Source organism: Rattus norvegicus, chromosome 3 (genome assembly GCF_021556685.1).
Source record: "Rattus norvegicus strain SHRSP/BbbUtx chromosome 3, alternate assembly SHRSP_T2T, whole genome shotgun sequence".
NCBI lineage: Eukaryota > Metazoa > Chordata > Mammalia > Rodentia > Muridae > Rattus > Rattus norvegicus.
In genome coordinates, this window is record NC_141536.1 from 112,309,796 (window position 1) to 112,332,588 (window position 22,793).

Genomic DNA, 22,793 nt, shown 5'->3' on the forward strand with positions numbered 1-22,793 from the left:
GCAGTTAAAAATGTAAGTTTTAAAACGTGTGTCAAGTTAGAATTATTAGGGCGGTTTCTTGGCTACGTGGCGTGTTTTTGATCAATACGAAACAGGAAAAGTACCTGTGCAGCCCGTTTTTCCTTTTTTCCCTGAGTAGCCCATATCACAGTGGCAGATGAAGGAGCCTTTAGTGTTCTCGCAGGTCCCACTGAGGCAGATGTTGGGATTCAGGTCACATTCATTGACATCTGTAAGACATAAGTACAATTCACATGTCCAAGTTTCTGCTGTAATGGATGCTTTCTCCCTGAGATAAGAGAACTATGGTTAAAAGCTAAGAAAAGCTGAGACATTGTTCACTAAATGATAAGCTTGGGAAGTAAACATTATAAGATATTATATTTAGATGCCTTCTCTCAGAAAAAAAATGTATTCATACTGACACGTCTTAGTGCTGACTAATCCTGTAGTCTGCCTGTTACTAGGGTGGAGAGTAACTCACTAACTCTTGCTGAACAGAAGCTTGTCCATGTGATGGCTTTTCTAGGAGACAACGTTCTCTGTGGTAAGTTAACTGTGGTTCTGTCTGTGTGATGCCTACAATTTACTAGAAGAGATGGATCAGTGGTTAAGAGCACTGGCTGTTCTTCCAGAGGACCAGGAGTTCGATTCCCAGCACACACATGGCCCCTCACAACTGTCTGTAACTCCAGTCCTAAGTGATTTGATGTCCCCTTCTGGCCTCCCCTGGCACCAGTCATGCATGTGATACACAGGCATTCATGCAGGCAAAGCACCCATCCACGAAATGGGTGTGCTCATAACCCACCCTAGGCTCCTACTTGTGGCCAAGAGGGAATGACCTTCTCATGAGAAACAACTAAAAAGAAGTTAAGAGGTAAAAAGCGAACATAAGCCAGAGAAATGTTTTCCAGGCCCTGGACATAAGGCAACAAAAATACAGTGATTCCTAAGATAAAAGAAGAAAGTTGGGTCTGACATTATTCTCAGATTACTGAAGAATAAACTCTAAGCCTGGGCCTATGGAAGAGCAGCCCTCCCCGGCATTCACAGGAAACCAACAATGGCGCCCTTTCCCACACAGCTGAACTAGAAAGTCTTATACTTCACAGGGAATGGAGTAGGGCTCCACTGGGTCTTGCCTCAATAACACAGCAAAAACAGTTCTCAGCTAACTGCTGCTGAAAAGTAAGACCTGCAGAAAGGATTGGCCTGGTTCCAGATGACCGAACTGTATCCTCTAAGTTCAACAATACTTCTAGAACACAGAGATTGCCAGCAGTTGACCAAGGTGAAATTTCAAACAGCCAGCTTATAATGAAAGAGTTAGCAGGCAGGACAGGAAGCAGGAAATAGGAAGGAATTGCTCCCTACTGTTAATTTCTCAACACTGTGGTTGAACAGTTAGACAATGCCGCCTTCTTTCTTACCAACACAAGTCTTCATGTCTTCAGACGCCATGAACCCATCATAGCACAAGCACCTGTACTCTCCAGGAATGTTTGTGCACTGGCCACCATCACAGATATTGGGGTTATCTTCACACTCATCAATGTCTGGGAAGAAGAAAATCAACAGCTACACGTTATACAGGTATCAATATATTGGCTCCATTATTCAGGGAGGAAGTATGAACTGACCCAATGTAACGAAGTTCAGCCCACTTGTTTAACATGAGTATCTCCTAACCCTAAATTCAAATGAAGCTTTGTATAGATTAGAGATCAGTTTATCCCAGGGAGAGAGGAGGCAGCCAATCTCAAAATTCTCAGTGTGTGGTCCAAGGACACAGCACTGGTCTAAAAGACTATCAGTATGAATTTAAACATAAATTCACCATTCAAAATGATTATGAATCATATTTTATCACTGTCCAGTTATAAATGGCTACTTCCAACATTAACTTTGGATAGTCAACTTATACAGAGGTGAGTTTTGAATGCGTGTGTGGTGGGGGTGGGGGTGGGGGTTTAAAGGTCAAATAAAATCAATGTGTTTCCCAAGTTCAAGTTCTCTTCTTAACTAGAGCCAGAAGTCCGAGTCATGCATTCTACTTTTTATCTCCTGTTGGCTACCTGTCTCGTCCAGCATAAGGTAGTAAGATAGTATAAGTTAGGAGAGCGGCTCTCAAACTTCGGCTCTCTCCAAACACCTGGATGATTAAGATGGCCCTGTACTTTTCAACTCAGTAGGTTTGGCTAGAAGCTGAGGTTTTGCAGATTCACAAATCCTCAGGTCATGGGGCTGCTGCAGAAAACACACTCAGAATTGCACCAAATTAGGTTCAAGATGTAACTCTCAAAATTCTGTTTACCAAGAAAATGCTTTCTAGTCCAATTATTAACCGACAAGTGCTATGCTAAACTTTCTTCCTCTTTCCCACAATCTCACCTACATTTTATAAATGAACATCTGGTGCTAAGTGTCTTGCTTGAAGACACACAGCTAAAATATGCAACAGACGAGGACTTGAGCCGTCGTTGTCACACTCTGAAGCCCAGGCCTCTGAGCCATTCTGCTTGGGGGACTGTTACTGAAAGAGACACAGGCAGTGGGGAAAGCTGCTCACCTGTGCACGATCGCTGGTCTGGCATCAGCGCGAAGCCTGGCTGACAGCTACATTCATAGCTCCCGTCAGAGTTTGTGCAGAAGGTCTCACAACCACCATTCATTATGCTGCACTCATCAATGTCTAAGAGAAGTGAGAAGAATATTAGAATGTGTGCTCTCCCAAACTGCTGTTGAAATTTAATTACCACCATTCAAGTACTAAGGCGTGGTGCTTTGAGGAGGTTATTAAGCTATGAGGACCCCACCCTCCTGGGCAGCTTTGGTGACATGGGTGAATTTGGCCATTCTTCCTTTTCATTTTGGTGTAGCAAAAAGACCCATTCCCAATGCCAGGACTTTGCTATTGCTTCCCAGAGCTGTGAGGCAATGAATTTCTATCATTATAAATTAGCCAGTGTCGGGTATTCCAGTACAGCATACAACTGACAGAGACACCTTCTTTTGTGTTTACACTTGGAGCAATCTTCCTGGTCATTGGTTCAATCATAAACACGAATTAAGGCTTGGTGGGCTGGGGTTCTGATCCTTTGCAAGAACCTGAATTGAAGTTCTGAGTTGACCTTGGCTAGATTTCAAAAGAATGTGGGCTGATTTATGGTTGTGGGTGGAAACCGTCTGAGACTTGGCAGTTCCACATGGTGTACACCCCAAGCCAGGCCCAAACTGGCAGCATTTACACAATCTCACTTGGACTTTGGGCATGATAAAGCCACAGGGCCTCCTGTGTCACTCTTCACGGGGGAAACTAAACCTACAGAGGACCAACCACAAAGCAAAATTCTTGTCCCACAAAAACCCATACTTAGGGAGTGCCAGACATGGCTTCTGTTTCAGGGTAAGCTACGAACATTCCATGTTCTTCTTGTCATTGGTCACTCTTTGGAATCTTTAAATGATCTCTACCAAGCCAGGCAGAGACTTCGTCTTCCTGTGCTTTCTACGGCACTTGCTACACGTAGTTCACCCCAGGGTTAATTCATGCATATGCTATGTTCATTCTCAAAGAGCACACAGCAGATCGTGAATCTTTCATTCATCTGCGTCTTTGAAGAGGGAAGTGAGGCGCAAATATTGGGGGCTGTTGGGAGAATTGGACTTGCCGTGAAATAAGAAAGATTAAGTGAAGGTATCTAGCAATGAAGACAGAAGTCAGAATGCACGGCTTTTACGAAGAGATGAAATAAAGTGCACCATGAAGTAAAAGGAAGGCTGGAACTCACCGACACAGAAAAGCCTATCGTGAGTGGGGTGATAGCCCGGGTTGCAGGCACACTGGTACTTCCCAATGAGGTTCACACAACGCCCGCTGGGACAGAGGTTGGCACTCAGTTCACACTCGTTGATGTCTATTTAGAAGCAAAGAACAGCATAGACACATAAACGTCTGAATCAAATAAGTGACATCACACAAGGGTTTTAAAGAGCTTCTTACCAATGCACGCAGAGATGTTGGGGGACAGTTGGTGGCCAGAAGGACATTCACAGCGATAACTTCCCTCTGTGTTGTGGCAGATGCCTCCTCGACAGAGGAGAGGATCTCTCTGGCATTCATCAATATCTGTAAGATAGAAATGCCCCATGTTGAAGATGCTGGTACCCTGTTCTCCTTTACCAGGCTGTTCCCCTTTCCAACCCCAGTTGCTGGGAATCCTGGCTACTGATACCCATGACTGTTAGCCCCTCAGTGCCTTCCTGTATGAGTCTTCCTCGGCCACAGACTGCCCTCGCTGGACAGAAGACTGGACTGCAGGAATTGCCTGGAACACGGCCTGTGAGGAATCCAGGCTTCTCGAAGTCCTTTGCTTCCCAAGCACAAACTTACCCATACAGTTCTTCATCATCATGAAGCCACTTTCATAGCCTTCGTCACACTTGCATTCGAAATCCCCCGGGGTGTTCACACACTGGCCTCGGCCACAGAGGTCAGGAGATATGCGGCACTCGTCAATGTCTGCATGAAAAACAGAAGGGGGCAACATGAGGGCAGGGACAACCTTACAAGGTGAAGTGACCCAGAAGAGGGAGAATGTGAAGTCTCCTCCCTTCCTGCCCCTGGAGACTGACCTGTGCAGTTCCTCTCTTCAGAGTCCAAAGCAAAGCCACTGTCACACCTGCACTTGAAGCTGCCAATGGTGTTCCTACACTTGCCGTGGGTACAGAGGCTGGGTATCATCTTGCACTCATTAATGTCTTCAGGAAAACAGAATGGGGAAGAAAAGCGTTATGGGTATTTGGTCAGGATGACTCAGGGGTCCACACTTTAAACCCAGAAGGTTGGAGAGTCTTTATTTCAGGTCTTATCACTATCCACCTCAGAAATGTTATGGATAAATCCAGGGCTAGGACTTCATAAACATCCCTAGTCTTTCTGACCTCTACATCTTAAGAGAACACTGAAGGAAGCGTGCTGGTCACTTCCTGGGAGATGGCGGGCAATTGATCATCATTGGCCAATGAATGCCTGAACTCCAAATGCTACTTAAAGCATATGGACAATGACAAATACAGTACCCACTACACCTAGCCAGCCACTCACCCAGCCACCTAGCCACCCAGCCACCGAGCTACCCATCCTCTCACCCACCTCTCCTCTCACTCACCCACTCACCCACTCACGCACTCACCCTCTCCCTGTCCCTCGACCCAGCCAGCATGGCAACAGAATAAGGCCCTTGTTCAGTGCTCTTTGAGGTTTTCTTGGATACATCTTTATATGACTTTGAGAATTTAAAGATGTCATTTGAGGTTTAAAAAGTTTACAAATAATCCATGTTACTTTTATTTCTCAGCATTATATGTCACTAATGTAATTTAAAGAGATTCTTGAATACAAAAGGGACACATGGACACACACACACACACCAGCAGCAGCAGCTGCAGGGAGCACCGTACATACCTTTGAAGAAAGGTTTCCCATTTGTTATGTCTTTCGTGGCAAACCCGGGTCCTCGGGGACAGAGTTCCTCATACTCCCGGCTGTTTCTCAATGGACACTCCTCACACTCTTCTGTTCCCCAGGCTGCCCCAACGGAGCAGCAGCAGGCATCCATTCGGTGGCGGCCAGCAATGGGCAGCGTGCACTCCTCGTCGTCGTACTTCAGGAAGCAGGTCTCCAGGCGGATATCTGTCAGAGAGGGCAGGAGGCTGAGGAGAGCCGCCCTTCCTTGTGCAAAGCTACCTACCTTTGTTAGGGAAAATACAACACATGCTAATTTGCTATACTCATGACTACATTTTCTTTTCTAGTTGAAAACCAAGATTATGTGGTAGGCATTCCAGCTAATGAAGATTTTACTCTCTTCTTCAGACATGTTTAAATGTCCTGTTTATGAAAGGCTCCCTTCCAGCTTTTGGTGTTTTCTGATAGTTGTATGTAGGCAGCTAATGACCGAGAAGTGCCACTTTGCCGAGTGTGGGCATCTTCTCCTTGTAAAGTCATGTTCCTCCCTAACGCATGTAGTCCATGATATCTTGGCGTCTCTTGCCTATGAACAAACTCGCTGTTGCTGGGATGGACCTACCGCTCAAACGTCACAGCCTTAGACTTACTTCGTTTCTGGAGAGGCGGACTACTAATCTGGAGAGAGGGCTTCCCTTCTTAAGACAAAAGAGGAGATGGCAAAAAACGCCACCCATTCTTCTAAAATGTGTGTGTGTGTGTGTGTGTGTGTGTGTGTGTGTGTGTGTGTATGTATGTTCCTATTCCCAGTCCCAAATTTAAGCAACTGTGGAGGAGGCCAGCAGACCAGGGGACAGAAGACCTGGATTCTGGGACTATTCTTCAACTCACTGTCTCATAGCAAAATCATTATGCCTGATCCCAAATCTTCATGCCTGTCGAATGATGTTGTGCCCGTCTCCCAGGAAGCACTGGGATGCTCTGATGAGATTATGTACCCAAGAACTGCGAAGCATCACTCAAGTGTGTCTTCCTTCTCATTTGTCTCCACAAGTGGCTGCAACTATTTACTTAAGTGTTCAAGTTACCCAGTGCCTTTTTAAAAGAGCCCTCTACAGCATTTAGGCAGCCCTATGTCTGAGTTTCACAGACGAATGCAGGCAATGTAAAGCAAACTCCACCTTTCAATTAAGAATCTAGAATGCTTCATTAAATAAGGTCCCTCCTAAATAAATAAAGATTTGGGCTTGGATTTGCTGATTTCCTTAGTTACAAAGGACCTAGAGCTCTGAACCCTGCTTCAGTTCCATATTGTGTGAACACTTTAAAATTCTATGTCTGAAGGTTGGTTCACATTTGTAAATGATCAAAATTCCTCAACTGTATTGACAGTCTTTTAAGCACAGAACGTGGTCTTTCACCAGGGATATTCTTCAGTCTGATTCAGCATCAGATATGTACTACGCGTGACATCATTTACAGAGTCAAAGGCTAAGTAGGGAGACACTTGTGTCATAACACTAGGAGTCAGAGAGATACCACAGCTGAGAGTCATGGGGCATCTTTCTGAGGACTTCAAGTGTCTTCCATGTCACTGGGATGGATGACTGGATGACTGGATATGTCGTGTTCCCTGGACTCTAGCAGTTGGCATGACGATTCCCACATAACTGATAGAGGTGATGGAGATTTTATATCCCCTTTACCTAGCTGCCCCCAGGAGGATTTCTGTTCTTGATACCCATGGGGGTTTCCTGTAAGGAAGCATCTATCAGTTATAGCACAAGCCTAAAAGAAATGGGGTGTGGTCCCCCATTACACGCAAATGTTCTCCCCTCTGCCACTCAGCATGTATTCTACAGCCCAGAGCACGTGGGTGGCTGCACAGTGGCGGCTGTGCTGGCACTGCACTGAAGAATGAAAGACTAGCACGGAAGAAAGCCTTACCTCAGCAGAGTTAGAAAAAGAGTTTGTCAAGAAAACCACCATAGATTCCTAACCGATGAGCTGAACTTGTGTGTGTGTGTGTGTGTGTGTGTGTGTGTGTGTGTGTGTGTGCGCGAGTGTGTATGTGTGTGTGTATCCAAAAGTCCAACTGCATCTCATTCATCTTTACCAAGACAGATTCTTCCTGTAGCATCCAAAGTCATTCCACTGGGACACTCGCACTTGAAGGAACCCCTGGAGTTAACACACAGGCCATTCTTGCATACTCCCGGGAATACTTCACACTCATTGATATCTAAAGAGGAAAAAGAAAGCATTAAGTCAGTATATCTGTATAAGTTAATCCTGGTTTACCCCACTCATAGATTCACAATGATCTTTACAAAAGAGAGGACCTTTTCTGAACCTGCTAAGCTCAATACACTAGCTTGCCTCCAGACAGTTCGTGTTAACGTCTGTGTCTTCATAGCAAGCAGTGGGTCTGCTCACTAAAGCTAGGAGTCTCTACACTGGCCTCTGGGAGTTGTATTTGAGTTGTAGAGACAGGGGCCAAAGGTTTGGGGGACAGCACTGGTAAGTAAGGTTCTGGGGTTTATAGTTATCATTAGGAGACAAGATGACTGGAAATAGACACAAATTATCAAAGAAGGAAAAGCTTGAACTTGAGTGTATAAAAATCAAATCCTGTTGTGGCATATGTGGGCCAGTGAAGGAGTACTGAGCCCATGTGGTTGGTTGGGCGAGGGAGCGACAACATGCATGACCATCCATTTGTCATCCACCAGTGCTTCCCCAGCCTACTGATCCTTCCCAGTATGCCTCACAGAGCAGTGTGTTCTCTGCACTTAATTTGGAAAAACAGACATCATTGAATTAATCCAAAGAAAGGCAATCTAAATGCCAAAAGGGGAGAGCCTTGAGAGCCTTTGGTTAACACACACACACACACACACACACACACACACACACACACACACGTCTATTTTAAAGAGGTTTCTCTCTAAGCCAAGAGTGTTGAGGAAAAGTCTCAATGCTTTCCTGAAAGCAAACTAAACAGAAATGAGGTCGAGACTACTTGTGAGGGGTTTGTCCCTCGGAGTTTTTCCTTGGCCATTTGTATACCAAAATGTGCTGTTAAGCTCAGATAAGTTATGAACGGCTGGTCTGAACCAGAAAAAACGCCAAGGGATTCAGTCATCATTTGGCAAGCAAGCCCTTGGGTGGGGGTTGTAGGATTTCTCTTTGTTTTAACAGGGGAAAAAAAATCCTCCATTTTTTACCCCACATATGGGACTGTTGTTTTTTAAAACATTTCAGCTGCTGTGTCATGTCAGGCTATGTTAGTCACCATGACCTATATCCACTCAGGACTCCATGAGAGAGAATCACAGTGAACTGGAGAGGGTCCACATGGACCTTGAAAACAGAGGCAACTGAGTTCACCCTTCTAAATCACCCAGGAATGTGATACAAACAAGCGACCACAATAAAAAGAGGTGGGGCTAACCATGAATGCAAATTTTACAGTCTTTGAAAAAAAATAATGTTTTGCTTTTTGGCTCCTGATTTGCAGACAGCATTTTGAAAATGCAGCCACTCTCAGAGATGCACCATGGTTCTAAAGCATAGCCAGCCATGCTGTCCTTGGGCCAGAGTGATCCAACACTGGCAAGGGCCTGTGCATTTAACATCTGTTCTGATCTGCGGTTCTCAGTAATTTTTTTCTCTGCATCATATTCCTCGCTGTGAAGTCCCCTTACATCTTTATTGACGCCAAGCTAACACAAACTTTCTTCATACACACTTAAGGTTTATAAGTAATAAGAAATACCTTCACATTGCGTGCCTTTAATTCTCGAGTACCCTTTACCACATATGGGATCTGTGGGGAAACAAAACAATATTAATGACATCGCTCTAAGACATGATAAATAGGAGAAACTGGAGGGGGGGCCTGGGACAGGAGTGGATTTTGCTGCTGTGAATAAGCACAGGATTGCACAGATAAAAGAGCAGCAATGAGAGGTCTCCACTAGTAAAGCCCAGCTTGCAGGAACTGGTGTTCCAGGGGAAGCACTACAAGCTAATCACATGACCACATGGAAATAGAAAATGGCACCCTGACCAGAATCGCATAAAATAGATGTCCTCGATACTTTGCTGGTGTCCCATTCAGGAATATTTTTGTCAAGGTCATCTTTAAATTTTTCACGTGGACCTAAGTCAGTGGAGTGGCCAATGAGATGGCTTCAGAGCCATGCCCTGCTTCTCTTACCAACTTGACATATAGTGCACGGGCTCCCCCAGGCAGCGCCAAGGGAGGAGCAGCACTCGGACTTCAAGGTGGCTCCATTGATATTGATCTCACATCGCCCGTCAATGACAGTCTGCCAGCAAGTGCCCTTGATGGTTTCTGCAGAAAGAGGGGGCGACGTACATTTAACAGAATCTTATCAAAAAACCCAACATATACACTGGAGTTACAGCTAGAATAACATTATGAAAGGGGAGTAATAATTATTTTAACGACTCTCCCATATCTGAACTTCTGTGGCAGTCAAAGCAACCATTGAACGTAAGAGAACTGGCTTATTGATAAACACTGAAAAAAATCATTCTCAGAGGGATAAATACCTATGCAGATGGTTTTTGTTGGATCCAGAGTACTTTCAGGAGAGCATTCGCAAATGAAAGACCCAGGGCTGTTCTTGCAGACTCCATTAATGCAAGGACTCGATTCACATTCATCAATGTCTGAAACAAAACCAGGTCCCCATGACTACTGAACGTTGGTCTTAAGCATAAAATGCATACCTCAACTTTGGCCTTAATTGCTACCACATATTCTTCATTAGATAGTAAAGCTGGCCTAAACAGGTTTGGCCAAACTAGAAGGAATGTCAAAATACTAATTGAGCATATTTCTTTAGTATAGAAACTGGCACATGAGTGAGTCTTCGTATTCAGAAAAATCTGGATAGAATTATGGATTCAAATTATACATGCACGACATTTTCTTCATCTATTAAGTGATGGCAAATGAAAATGCCAGCTAGAGACGAATAGAAATGAACGCTCTGAAACCACCACAGACAGGGGAGTAAAACGCCAAAAGCAAGTAAGTGCTGTCTGTGGCTAGAGTTTGTGCAGTGCCATTTAGAAGCAGAGAGTCCCCACAGAACTGGCTTGGTTATCTAAAGTGACTTCAAGTGACTCCTAAGGTGCTCTAATGGCTTTCCCAGAGAGGAACGTGCACAGGGGAAGAGCAAAAGCACAGGTACCTTCACAGGTCTTTAAGTCAGGTTTGTACACAAATCCCTTGGGGCAGGTACAGACAAAACTTCCAGGTGTGTTTCGACATTGTCCATTGTCACAAAGTAGACTGTTCAGCACACACTCATTAATATCTGGAAAGACAGCAAACAGGGACATTGGAAAGAGCTTGTCCCTTGCGGGCAATGCCATTTAGGTTAGGGCTTTAAATTCCTAAAGGTATAATCAAGTCCCCAAAGAGGCGAGACTCTTGTTCCATTGGCGTAACCCACATGGGAGCTTGTTATTCTTGTCCGGACTAAGTGTCTACAAAGCTTCAAGCTTCTGGATGCTATTTATTTCACTTCTTGGATTCTCTGAAAATTAGTTATCTTTACTTCTGTAATTGATTTGCAGTATTAGAATCAAAAGGACTGGTCTGACTGCTGTAAGGAACTAAATAAATAGAAAGCACCCTCAATATGATGGTGTACATCTGTAATCCCAGCACTGGGAGGAGAAGACCATGGGGAATTACTCCAACCACAGCAGTGAATAGACTTTAATAGACAATATATATATATGCTTACATGTTTATATATTTATATATAATACATGCATATATAGTGCTTAAAATATGAGAAATCAGACAAGAAGTAATGTTTCTACTGAGTAAGTGGAACACCAAAAATCTATCAAAATACTATAAGGATCACAACTATTTTCCAAGAGTCCCAAACACCAGGAGGCTTCAAATGGGTCAGAGAATATGAAGACAGGGCTTTCCTTCTCCTGGGTCTGAGCCCATGGAGATTCTGACGCCGTACGGGCAGCAGTAGAGTTTCGTACACATACAACAAGTTATTGATACTTGATAGACTGTGTGCCAGACTGGAAGAGTGAGCAGTTTTATATCTATCTGAATTATCCCTGGATAATCAATTACTTGCTTCAAAGTTAGATCAGCTCTTTGGACAGGGAGCTTCCCAACCAAAACTCATATCCCACCACAGTAAAAGTGGGAGGCCTAACCCCAATCCCTGAATGGGAATAAAAATACATAATCTGAGATTTTTTTCTAGTTTATCTTAAAGCTTATCAATTTGCATCACAGTCCATAAAGGTTTATTCGCTTATATTCAAAAATATATTTGTTCTCCAAGTAGAAAAACGCACTACTTTACATACATATCAGAATGTGTGCACCCCTTCCCCACGAGCGTAAGTATCTTGGTTTTAAAAGCCCAACTTCAGGCAACATATGGCTGTGTGTCACTCCAGACAGAAGATGTTCTCAGAAAATGCTGTTCCTAGGCTACTAAAGAATGTTGGAGGGAAAAACCAGTGCCCTAGGCTGACTGTTTTATTCCCAACCAAATGATTTACTTAGTTTCTGGATTCTTCCCTCATTAAAGGTTGTTATCGCATGGAAAAGGGTGCTTGTTAAAACCAACATAGAGTCGTTATTACTGAAAACAAGCTGTACTTTCTCTGATTAAATCTAATGAGTAGTTGGGAGAACTGTTTCGGTGGAATGGCGCTGTGGCCATGTGAGAAAGGCTCCAGACACTTGCACTTCCTACCCTTCACAAGGGTCTCTTTTACCAAGTGAATCGGGCATGTGATTCCTCACAAGCTGTCCAGAAATGTCACCGAAAGTAAGCTGAACTCCTTACCGACACAGTTTTTCCCAGTTATGTCTACTTCGTATCCCGAGTTGCATATACATTTGTAGGTCCCACGGAGATTTTCACAAATTCCATTTGGGCAAATGTCAGGATCTAATGCACATTCATTTATATCTACACCACCAAAAAGTTCAAAGTCAGTGACATTCTAAAACAGACATTAAGTGAAAACAACACAAAGCAGTACAGCATGCACGGTGACCTCGGGACGTCTCAGTGGGCTCACTTGGACGAGAATGTTTCTCTCTTTTTTCCCACTGTAGGATGAGTCACGTCTCCCCCCACCTGGAGCTGTGACTGTCAGGGTCACCCATCATCCCTGAATCAAGCTGAAGATGACAATGTGCTGGATGATCCGAGCACCAGGATGAAGGCAGAGGACACACAGGACCAAGTCCCTGACATGACACCACCTCTTCCTTCTTCCCTCTTCCCTCTACCTCCCATCCTGCCAGCAAGGAGATTACATCATGCCCTTGCTTCAAGTTTTTAAGTTCAACAATATCTTCAAATTAAAGTAGGAATCGTGTGTTTACTGACTCCAACTTTGGTGTTGAAGCAAGGCTCCCTCCCCGCTGTGAGGTGGTCTGTCATCAGGTCTCCTTACAGGAGAGCCTCTGCTTTGGCCCTGAGGAGGCCAGGCACACTTCTGTGCTCACACATACTGAGCAGACCTCTCCATTACCAGCGAGGGTGACAGAGTGGCAGGATGGCCTTTATCAGTCAGGGTTGCCATCTGCTTCATGCTTGTGGCCTTAACAGGGCTTTTTTGACCCCCACTGACTCCTCCTCATCACCCTTCTTAGCCCCCTTCATCACTATTCCCTCCTCATCCACACATCCACACATATGGTGGGTGAATGAGCCAGCGGGGTTTTCCCCCAGACCCCCCTAGTCAAATTGCTGAGTTTTGTGTGAGTGAGGAAGTCACTCCTTGTCACCATCTTTACACTCTTCTCAGTGGTCTCCTTTGATTCTATTCTTTTTAATGATACCCTAAATCTCTCCCATTCCTATAAATATTTTATTTTCTCCCAACTTAGCTAGCTGATATGATTCCTTGCTAGAAAATCTAAGTGGTGTCTTATTACCAAACCTTTGACAATTAAGAAATCTTTTAGACTGAATGGATAAAGTCTTGTCCAATCTAAAACCCTCAGCTGTATTTGATAATGGAAACCCATAAAAGGCTCAGGCTCCCACTTCTCTAGAATGAGTGACACTAGCCGTTGTATCTCATCTACAACTCTCCATAAATTGTCCCCAGGAAAGGCCAGTGAGAAAGCCCCACACCCACCACCACCAGGGCGCCACAGAAGCTCTGCCGTGGGGGCTTCTAGGCAACCCACATGCATCACCTGCGATGGTCAGCAAGGTGTCGGGCCAGACTGTGTCATGACGGGAACTAAATACCCACAGAAGGCTCAATACTGCCTTTCACATGCTTAACTAAATACCCACAGAAGGCTCAATACTGCCTTTCACATGCTTAAGTCAGGGAACTTCAAAGTGGTTCCTTACCAGAGCCTGCTGATGTCATTCCGGGTCCACTGCTGCAAAGTGCCTGATATTCCGCTGCAATAAATTATCAGACAATCAATGAGTGCCGTCTGTAGAAACAGGTCAATTCTGCCCTTGGCTCACACAATCATTTCCTCAAAAGCAAGGAGAACCAAGCTAAAGCGCTAACAGAAGAGGGAGGAACTCCTGGGGGAGTCCTCTTCAGACTGGGCTTTCATTTTAAGTGTTCTGCACCACTGAGGAAAGGGACTTTGAAGGATACAGGGAAGTCATAGCAATTTCTCGGGCAAAGCGTTTTTGGAAAAGGTGTTTTTTCCTACAACTCATTTTGTTCACCAGGGAACACTTTGCACGTACAGTGAGGCATGCCTGTTAAAATGCGGTTTCTTAGCTGTTAATAAAACTTTCCCTGCCATCCTGGGAATAGTCCTGTTTCTCAGTTCTAGCTGTTTTTCCAGTACAATCGGGTTCTCACATGTCCTCAGTCCTCCTCAGACTCTCTGGGCAGCAGAGCATCCAAGCTCATGTGCGAGTACAGTTGTGAATCATCCGGGTACTATGCTCACTTTCCACGGTGAGTCCAAGGAAAATCTTGATAAATGCTAAGATCATTCTTTCTTTCTTATAAACTGAGGTGTGCAGAATTGCTGCCCAAACTTGTGACAGGATCAGCTCTCTGGTACTTGGGAAGCGTCATAGACAACTCTAACAGCATTCAGAGGAACATAATGGTGAACCGGGAGCAAGGCAAACACCTGGAACCAGACTTTAGACAAGGCACAGAGAAGAGATAGACCTTGGCCGGCCCACGGTTTCTGGCAGCCAGAATCGGATTCACATACAGAGGCTGCACACGGTGAATGGGACATTAGGGGAACAAACACTTTCTCTACTTCTGATGATGGTAGACAATGAGTTTGGAAAACATAAAATTTTTTAAAAAAGGAATATTTTAGCTAAGTATGGTGGCATGCACCTCTAATCCCATCACTTGAGAAGTAGAGGCAGGAGGATCTCTGTAAGTTCAAAGACAGCCTGGTCAGTGAGTTCCAGGAAGACAAGGCTTAATCCTTCAAAGTGTGTGTTTTGTGATAAGCAGTAAAACGTTTCTGTTTTTTTAAAAAAGCATTTAAAAGGAGACCAAAGGGAGACAAGGAGGAACATGTCAGCCACTGTATATTTAAAAGCCAGAGACTGAAAGATGACAAAAACCAGAACAAAAATGTAATTTTAGTATCTTCCCACACCCTCAACTATTAGCAGGGTCATGGAGGTGCATAATAAAGCAAGAAGGCAAAACCATGATAATTCTGTGGACAGTGTTCTCACAGTTAATCCCAATTAGTGGATACTTGACCTACACAGCGGCACAGCCTGGTCACTGTGCTCACCACTGGCCCAGACACGACTGCTCTGTGTAACTAAGAGATCTGAATGCTAACATACGTATGACTAGAAGCAAATCCCTCCCCTCTGGGTACTCATTCCATACTGAAGCTCTCTGGGTTAATGAGAAAACATAAACACAGGCAGTTCACCCTCTTAACTTTTTCCTAAGCTTCCCTCAAGGTAGTGCCACAGACAGCAATATGGCAGGCAGCATAGAAACAACCCAGAGCTGCATTCCCAAGGCTGACTGCTTTCTGAGAGAGAAAAATGGTTGGAGGCTGAGGGGGTGAGAAGGCAAGCTGAACCACAGGAATTGGGTTAGGAGCCAGTGGCACAGCTTTTCACAGGCCCCTTGGCTTGCACAGCACATGGTGACCTTGGAAACTCACATGGTTGCAGTTTCTCCCCAGTTGACTAATGGATTCTAGGGATTGTTGGTACCCGTTAGGTCACCCTCTCCTGAGATGAGGGAGAGCCTAAGAGGATCTTCCATGGCTTGACATTCTTGTCAACTACCAATGTGATAAAAAAAAAAACTTTGTCCTGTGGACCTTTTCCATGCAAATATCCTCAGACAGAAAAGCACAAATACGATAGAAGTTATCGAACACTGGCTTCCAGTTACCTATCAATTAATTACCTTCCGCTAAGACTTACTGCTTCAAGAAACTGGGTTTCTTTAGTGACCTTTTCCTAAATCCATGTCATTCCCCTGAGTGCTCTTGGTGCAGAGGGGAAAGTGTCAAAGCAAAGAACCGTACACAGTGCGCTTCTGCTCACAATGTGTGCATTGTCATCTTTTATAGCTTTGCAGACACGCTTCTGTCTCGTAAACTCAAAGTCTATGAGAAAAGCACTTTGAAAAATTAGTGCAACCAAGGGCAGAATATACGACTGTAGCGTTTTATGCAGTCATTTGGTTTAAATGACCATTTGCATATTGCTGAAGTGTATTAAAGGTACATTTAATTGATTTTTGACGACATACAGATAATCTGAATTATTCCCAGCCAAAGCAACCCTCTTTCCAGTGGCATCCCTTATGTCCTTTAAAGCCTTCCCTTTATTCTAGCTTCTTATGATACTCATTTCAAGCACTGTAATTTCAAAGGTTATTTTTTATTTAAAAAGCACTGAAAAATCATACTTAGGTTAATTTTTATGAATTTCACTTAGGAAGGAAGGAGATGAAACAACTGAATCTTACCTGGAAACTCACTAACAGCTTGGTTTTTGTTTGTGTTTTATTTAGCCCTAGCTTTATTTTAGAACAGTAAAAGTCAACGGCCAAAGATCATATTCACATAGTAAAAATTGACCATCCTCATTTCAACAAGCTACATTTTTTCTTCCTAAATGTATGCCAGTTTTACCCCAACATCTTCTTCCTCTCTTCTTGGATCTCTTCTGTCTCCCAAAGGGTCTACCCCTGTTTCTGCTTCCATAACACAAACACTTCATTACTTTCTCTTTCCTCCCACCTCACCGCCCCTTCCTACTGTTGTATCTCTCTCTCTCTCCCTCTCTCTCTCTGTCTCTGTCTCTGTCTCTCTCTCACACACACACACAATTTGCATATGGGAGGCAGCATGAGATATTTCAATAAACTATTTTTTCCTTACAAGTCTAAATAATTCTATCTGCATAGGACCTTCCATTTCATCCAATGAAATTTATTTTGTAGGTTAGAACACTAAGAATTCCCTTGTCCATATAATTTCATTTTAATAATTATTTTTATCATTGTGAGTCTTTTTCAAATACTTAAATGAGCAAAGCTATGCAAAATAACTAATCTCTCCCAAACCTCTCTGCCCGTGAATTTGGAAGCAGAATTTTGGCTCACTGGCCTGGTTGTTTTTCACTATGCATACCACCTAAACTGTAGAAAAATACTTTTTCCCTAAGGTTGAATAAAACCATTTAAGAAGAGTGCACCAAAATCAACATGTGGGTTGTGAACAAAATTACAAATGGCCTTCTGGGGAGCTGTTGGGAATATTCGGGTCATCTGAAAGTTATTTACTTTTACACTGTGTAAAATTCTGCTTTTCTAATAGTCATCTCCTGCAAAAAAGCAAGCATCCTGAAACGGCATGTGTTCCCGGGAAGGTGACCAGGACTGAGGTGGGGTGGGCCCTACAGAGGCACATGGCAAATAATTGTGAGGACGGGGAGAGTAACTTGCATCAAGACACTGACTAGCCTCTGCCAAGACCCCAGAAGGGTATACAAGATATCCCTGGGAGCATAGCACAGCCTTTCCCGGTAACTTCCAGGAAAGTAGCGCCCATGGATGGTGGCAGAAAGATGGCAGGATGAGGCCACCTCCATGCTGCCACTTACCTGAATTCTGTGCAGGGCACGGCTGGCAGGGTTCCCCGAAGGCATACTCGGTGCTGGCACAACAGCATTCCGATTTGGTAACAGCACCAAACAACGGCTTCACACACTGGCCTCTCCTGTAGCCTCCGTAGCATGTGCTCCGCATGTGTGTGTCTAAAGGGGAGGAAGTACCCGTCATTCTACTGCCGTTTCAGATGAAAGCCCCACACCAACGCTGCCCTTTTTTCTCCGTTGCCCTGTTCTAAGTCACAGAGAATGCCTGTGTTTTCAGTACTTGACAATGAGAAAGAAACAAAATGAATACAAAACTCCAAAAGCTCATTAGTGTCCAAGCAGTGGGGACAGATGGCCAACACCGGCCAGTTTCCTCTGGTGATATGATGTAACTGAGCAAACGGTGAGGCCCTTACGTGTTGCGATTATTTTTCACTCATTTTTGTCTTCCTCAGGCATGCACAGACCAGGAACTTTATAAACACTGCATGAAGGCTGGATCTCACATGGTGATAAATAAGACCTTTATTAGAAATGGGGCTTACTCAAAAAATAAACAGGCAGTTATTGAATGTCTAAATTGGGTTTATTTTCCAAAAGGGAGAAAGTTTAATCTGTAAAAGGTTCATTATATAAACCTGCAGAGGTTGGTCAACTAAGCTGTGTTATCTTTATCTCTAGAGAAGGAATTTCCAGCTTCACTCAATCCTTTCCTAAATCAAAGGGCTTACTGAGTATTTTTTTAAAAAATGATTTGGATAAAAGTCTTGTTATTTAATGAATCTCCAAGCCGTATAAAACTGTCATTGCATGCTTACGAATTATCCATATTTCTGTGGCACTATGTACTTCCTTTGGACATTTAACTCTCTAGTAAAATGTTCACCCTAAAATGGTATGCATATTACAAACCAACTCTAAAGACTTTTATCCACAAAAGAATGTGGGAGGAAATCAAAGGCAGATATATATGCAGAAAAGAGAGAAGGAAAGTGGGGATTCCCCTGCCTTTCCTTTACTTAACCTTACTTTGCTCTTCCTAACATTAGTGTCCAATTTATTCAAGAAGAGAACTGGATTTGTTAAAACATTGTTCAGCAGAAATCTTTGTATCTCACTTGCTAGGGTAGGATACATTCGTAATTGATAAACATTGCTGACTCCTGGAGTACTTATCATACATCAGGATGTGGCTTGTTTCTTACCAACACACACACGTCCATCTAGGCCCACAGCCAATCCGGGAAAGCATTCGCATCTGTAGGAGCCATCAGTGTTCACGCATCGTCCGTTCATGCAGATTCCAGGAGTCTCACACTCATTGATATCTGCAACGGGAAGAAGTATTTCCTTAACACGGTGAACACGTTCACTATGGTAACACTGGAACACGGGCACTATGGAAAATGATACTCAATGACCACAGCGGCATGTTAATGAGATGCCTGTTCTTCCAGAGATGGGAGAGAAACCAGCCGAGCTTGGTACTTTCCTATTAAAAGTCATCCCAGTGGAATCCTCCCAAGATGCCTGCTATAAAATACAAGGAGGCAGGCAGAATCGGTGTAGGGGAGAAAAGGACTACTCGAAGGCAAAGGACTCTGGGTAACATATCCCACTGTAGCCGTGCCTGAATCTAGCTTGATATAAACTGCATCTTGGGCTGTGCAAGGAAGCTTCTCTTTTCTGCAGCCAACACCCATGTTGGCATTCCTGCTAGTACCAGTCTTTCCTGAGACCTATGGGACTAATTGTTAATTGCTAATTGCAAGAGGCAGACATCAAATGCTAGAAGGAGCACTACAGAGACAGAACAGAGAGAAATACAGAATGACTTTGATGGCAGCCCTTGGTCAGTACAACACTCAAAGGCACTGGAAGTTGGTAAAATCCTTTTTTAGCATTGCTGAGTATTTTAGTGTCACATGCATACCCTTAATACTGTAGAAGATGTCACTGGGCTCATGCTAGCAATACTAGAGAATGCCCCCATTAATAGTAGAAAAGGTACCCAAACTGAGTTTTGAAAAACAAGGATGCTTAGTACCAAGCCACTTTCCAACAGTCCTTTTACAATATACAATAGAGTACGCAATTATTTCCTTTCTCCTGACCTTAAAAAGGCAAATTGAGAGTGAAGCACCTCTGTGTTTTACTTAGCTTGTGTTATTTGGCACAAGATACATCCTGGTGGTCCAAGACTTCATGTTCAGACTGTATTAAAAACAGCAGTTATATTTAAGAATGTGAACTCAGATTGGTTCATTTGTTTCAGGCATCTTTTTGGTCAAGCAGAAACCTAGTGTGTGACAGTGAAGACTATCCTGAAAAGCAGCCCAAAGGCTCTTCATGAAGTCCCTCAGTTGGCAGAGGCTCTGGTGACGAGGCTCTCAGCCGTCATGTGTCTGTGGCTTCAGGATGACAGACGAAGAGGAGAATCTCATCCCACAGCAAGAGAAAAGGCAGCAAAGGGAGGCTGCCTTCTTTTTCCCTCTTAAGCGTGTTTATCTGAGCTCTCTACACTAGGGGAGAAAGACTAGGGCAATAATACAGAGACCTCCCTGTTCTTCTTCCCCCCTCTCTTCCTCCTTCCCTCTCTCCAGAATGCTGAGTCCAGGTGAGCCAGTGTAATTATCAGTTTTTCCACACAATTCAACAACACTATTTATGTGAAAGACACAATTTCCATGATCACCTACGGTTTCAGAGCCTACATTCGTCTTTGAGGTCATAACACCCTCTGAAACAGCATAATTTAATGCCTCCGTCACCACACTTCAGCATTTCAAACAGCCCAGTAATCGGCCACACCCTTCCCTTTCTTCCCTACATGAACAGTACTTAATTTGCACTCCCTGACATTTTATCTTACTGCAGAATGTCGCAAACCTCTCTTCTCCATCTCAGCTCCTCCTGGCACAGAGTTCAATGTGTACAGAAACCATTTTCCTACTTCGAAATTTGAAAAAAAAAAAGTCAACTGCTTGTTTTCTACTGAAGACAGATTTTCACAATCTTACAAGCCATGAGTGTGAAGGTCACAGGGGATGCAGGTAAACAGCCCAGGGCTGGAAGCTCTTTAAAGGTTGGAGAAAGTGCACACCTTGCCAAGAATTGAAGACATACAAGGCTTTCTTCCACAGTACCTTAACCAGAGCTGAAAACTAGGGACATCAGAAGAGGTGCCCTGTGACTTTATCCTGCCTTTCCAGAGTCCAGTGCCACATTTCTGCAGCAGGAGCTGTGAACAGAGGCTCTTGACCACTTAGTAGACACTCTGGACTGACACTACATAGAAGCATTTGAAAAGAATGACTCCTCTTCGTATCTTGCACCTACATGCAACAGTTACCCACCCTGACTCCATACAGAAGGACACAGAAACAAATTTGTTAGAATCCCTACAGCACAAATGGAACTTCCAAGTTTTGCTTACAATACTTGAGGCAATGAGATTATTTCAAAAGTTGTCAGGCGGGGTTGGGGATTTAGCTCAGTGGTAGAGCGCTTGCCTAGCAAGCGCAAGGCCCTGGGTTCGGTCCCCAGCTCTGAGGGAAAAAAAAAAAAAAGAAAAGAAAAGAAAAAAAAAGTTGTCAGGCTACTCTTACTCCTGATTTATTTTTCTGCTCTGTCCTTTTTCTTCTTCCTCCTCCTTCTCTTCCTTGGCTTATGTAACTTGGTAAAACCTAAATTCATTGTTGTGTCTTATGATAGATGAATCAGTAAGGAATACAGCACCACAAAAAAAAAAAAAAAGGCAGCATTTTCCCCCAAGGGAAGATGGGATGAGTTGGCCAAAGGAAATGATCAAGAAGCATCACCACCCAACTGTCCTTATTCCCAGCTGGAAGGAAAAGGCAGAACTCAGCTTTATCAGGATAATTGTCAGATCCATTGGGACAGATTAATGCTTCAGCTCCTTAAATTGCCACACCTCAACCCATTCCGGGCTCCTCTGAGAAGAACCCAAATGCTTTCTCTGAAATAAGACTAGCCTTGTTTCCTTAACTGTGGCTGTTTGGACAGCTGAAGGTAAGAAGGAATACCAGTCAGGTTTCCAAAGCAGAGCCTGGGGAGAATCTTCCCCGGAAGCTGTAAGGAGAAGGAAACTCGGGCAAAGAGCACACTCTGGGGGTTTATAGCACCCACCTTTGCAGTAGCGGCCATCTGACGCCAGTTGGAACCCAGGTTTGCAAATACACTTGAAACTCCCATCTTCGTTGATGCACATCCCATTCAGGCACATGTTCCTGATGCTGCACTCATCCATGTCTAGAAACAGAGACAGGCATTGTCTTGATAAGAGGAAGGCCGGAAGAGGAAGGAGGATATAACTAACTTTTCACACTTCTCTTCTTAGCGTTTGGAAATGTAGCCTAAGGCTAATTTTCATCCATATGATAAATACAGAAAGAAGAGAAGGCATGTGAAACAGGCGTTGCAATTCAGGTTGACTCTTTTGAGGGGGATAGCCGGATCTGTTTGAGGGTCACCGGTCCCCAGACTGAAAGGCGCACTAACAGCTTAGCTAGTTAGCTTCCTTAGTTCACAGACTTGCATTCCGAGAAGCTGAAACTGAAACAAAAATTAAGGCTACTGAGAGTGAAAATGTATTTAGGCTAAATCTTGGTTCATTTTTAAAAATTAAGAAGACCATAGAGAGAAATAATATGGAGTTGGCGGGTAGGGAGGTGACAGAGGCTCTGGGAGGGGCCACGGAGGGGAAAATGTGCTCAAAATACATGGTATGAAATCCTCAAAACCAGTAATCTGAAGAGTAATGAAAAGCAGAAGAAAGCTTGTCGTTTCAAGCAATTTGAAGTAGATATTGCAAAGCTGGATTTGGTCAGTGCTAGACTCAGCTACGGGACCCAGCTGAGCTACTAATATTTAGGTCGCTTTAGTCACAAAGACAGTTCTTAATTTCATGGGTTTGCTGGTCTGTGAGCAATTGAAGCTCTCCCGGGAGGCCTGCACCTCTGGACATGACCTGCTTTCGCTTACAGGCTTTTAGTCAAACTAAAACAATTTATGATTTCTCTTTATTTCTTTTATTTAAAAAATAATAGATTTGACCCTAACTGGGAATTTTGGCCATAAGTCTGTGGATTGAATCACCGAGATAATATTCTGCCAAACATGTTCCTAAGAACAATTTTGAAATTCTTTCAACATATTAACAG

General features: G+C 43.8%; 1 protein-coding gene across 3 annotated transcripts in view; it reads right to left on the bottom strand.

Annotated features, from left to right (window-relative positions):
- Fbn1 (fibrillin 1) overlaps nt 1-22,793 on the bottom strand; it is a 203,118-nt gene that overhangs the window by 58,728 nt on the left and 121,597 nt on the right. For all 3 annotated transcript variants that reach the window (XM_087654706.1, NM_031825.3, XM_087654705.1), the window contains 18 exon segments: nt 21,760-21,882; nt 18,816-18,938; nt 17,617-17,769; nt 13,882-13,935; nt 12,349-12,474; nt 10,702-10,827; nt 10,055-10,174; nt 9,696-9,833; nt 9,252-9,302; nt 7,590-7,715; nt 5,471-5,698; nt 4,639-4,764; nt 4,397-4,525; nt 4,007-4,132; nt 3,795-3,920; nt 2,573-2,695; nt 1,434-1,559; nt 105-230 (listed from right to left, as the gene is read on the bottom strand). In XM_087654706.1, coding sequence (XP_087510832.1) covers nt 105-230; nt 1,434-1,559; nt 2,573-2,695; nt 3,795-3,920; nt 4,007-4,132; nt 4,397-4,525; nt 4,639-4,764; nt 5,471-5,698; nt 7,590-7,715; nt 9,252-9,302; nt 9,696-9,833; nt 10,055-10,174; nt 10,702-10,827; nt 12,349-12,474; nt 13,882-13,935; nt 17,617-17,769; nt 18,816-18,938; nt 21,760-21,882 — 2,250 coding nt within the window.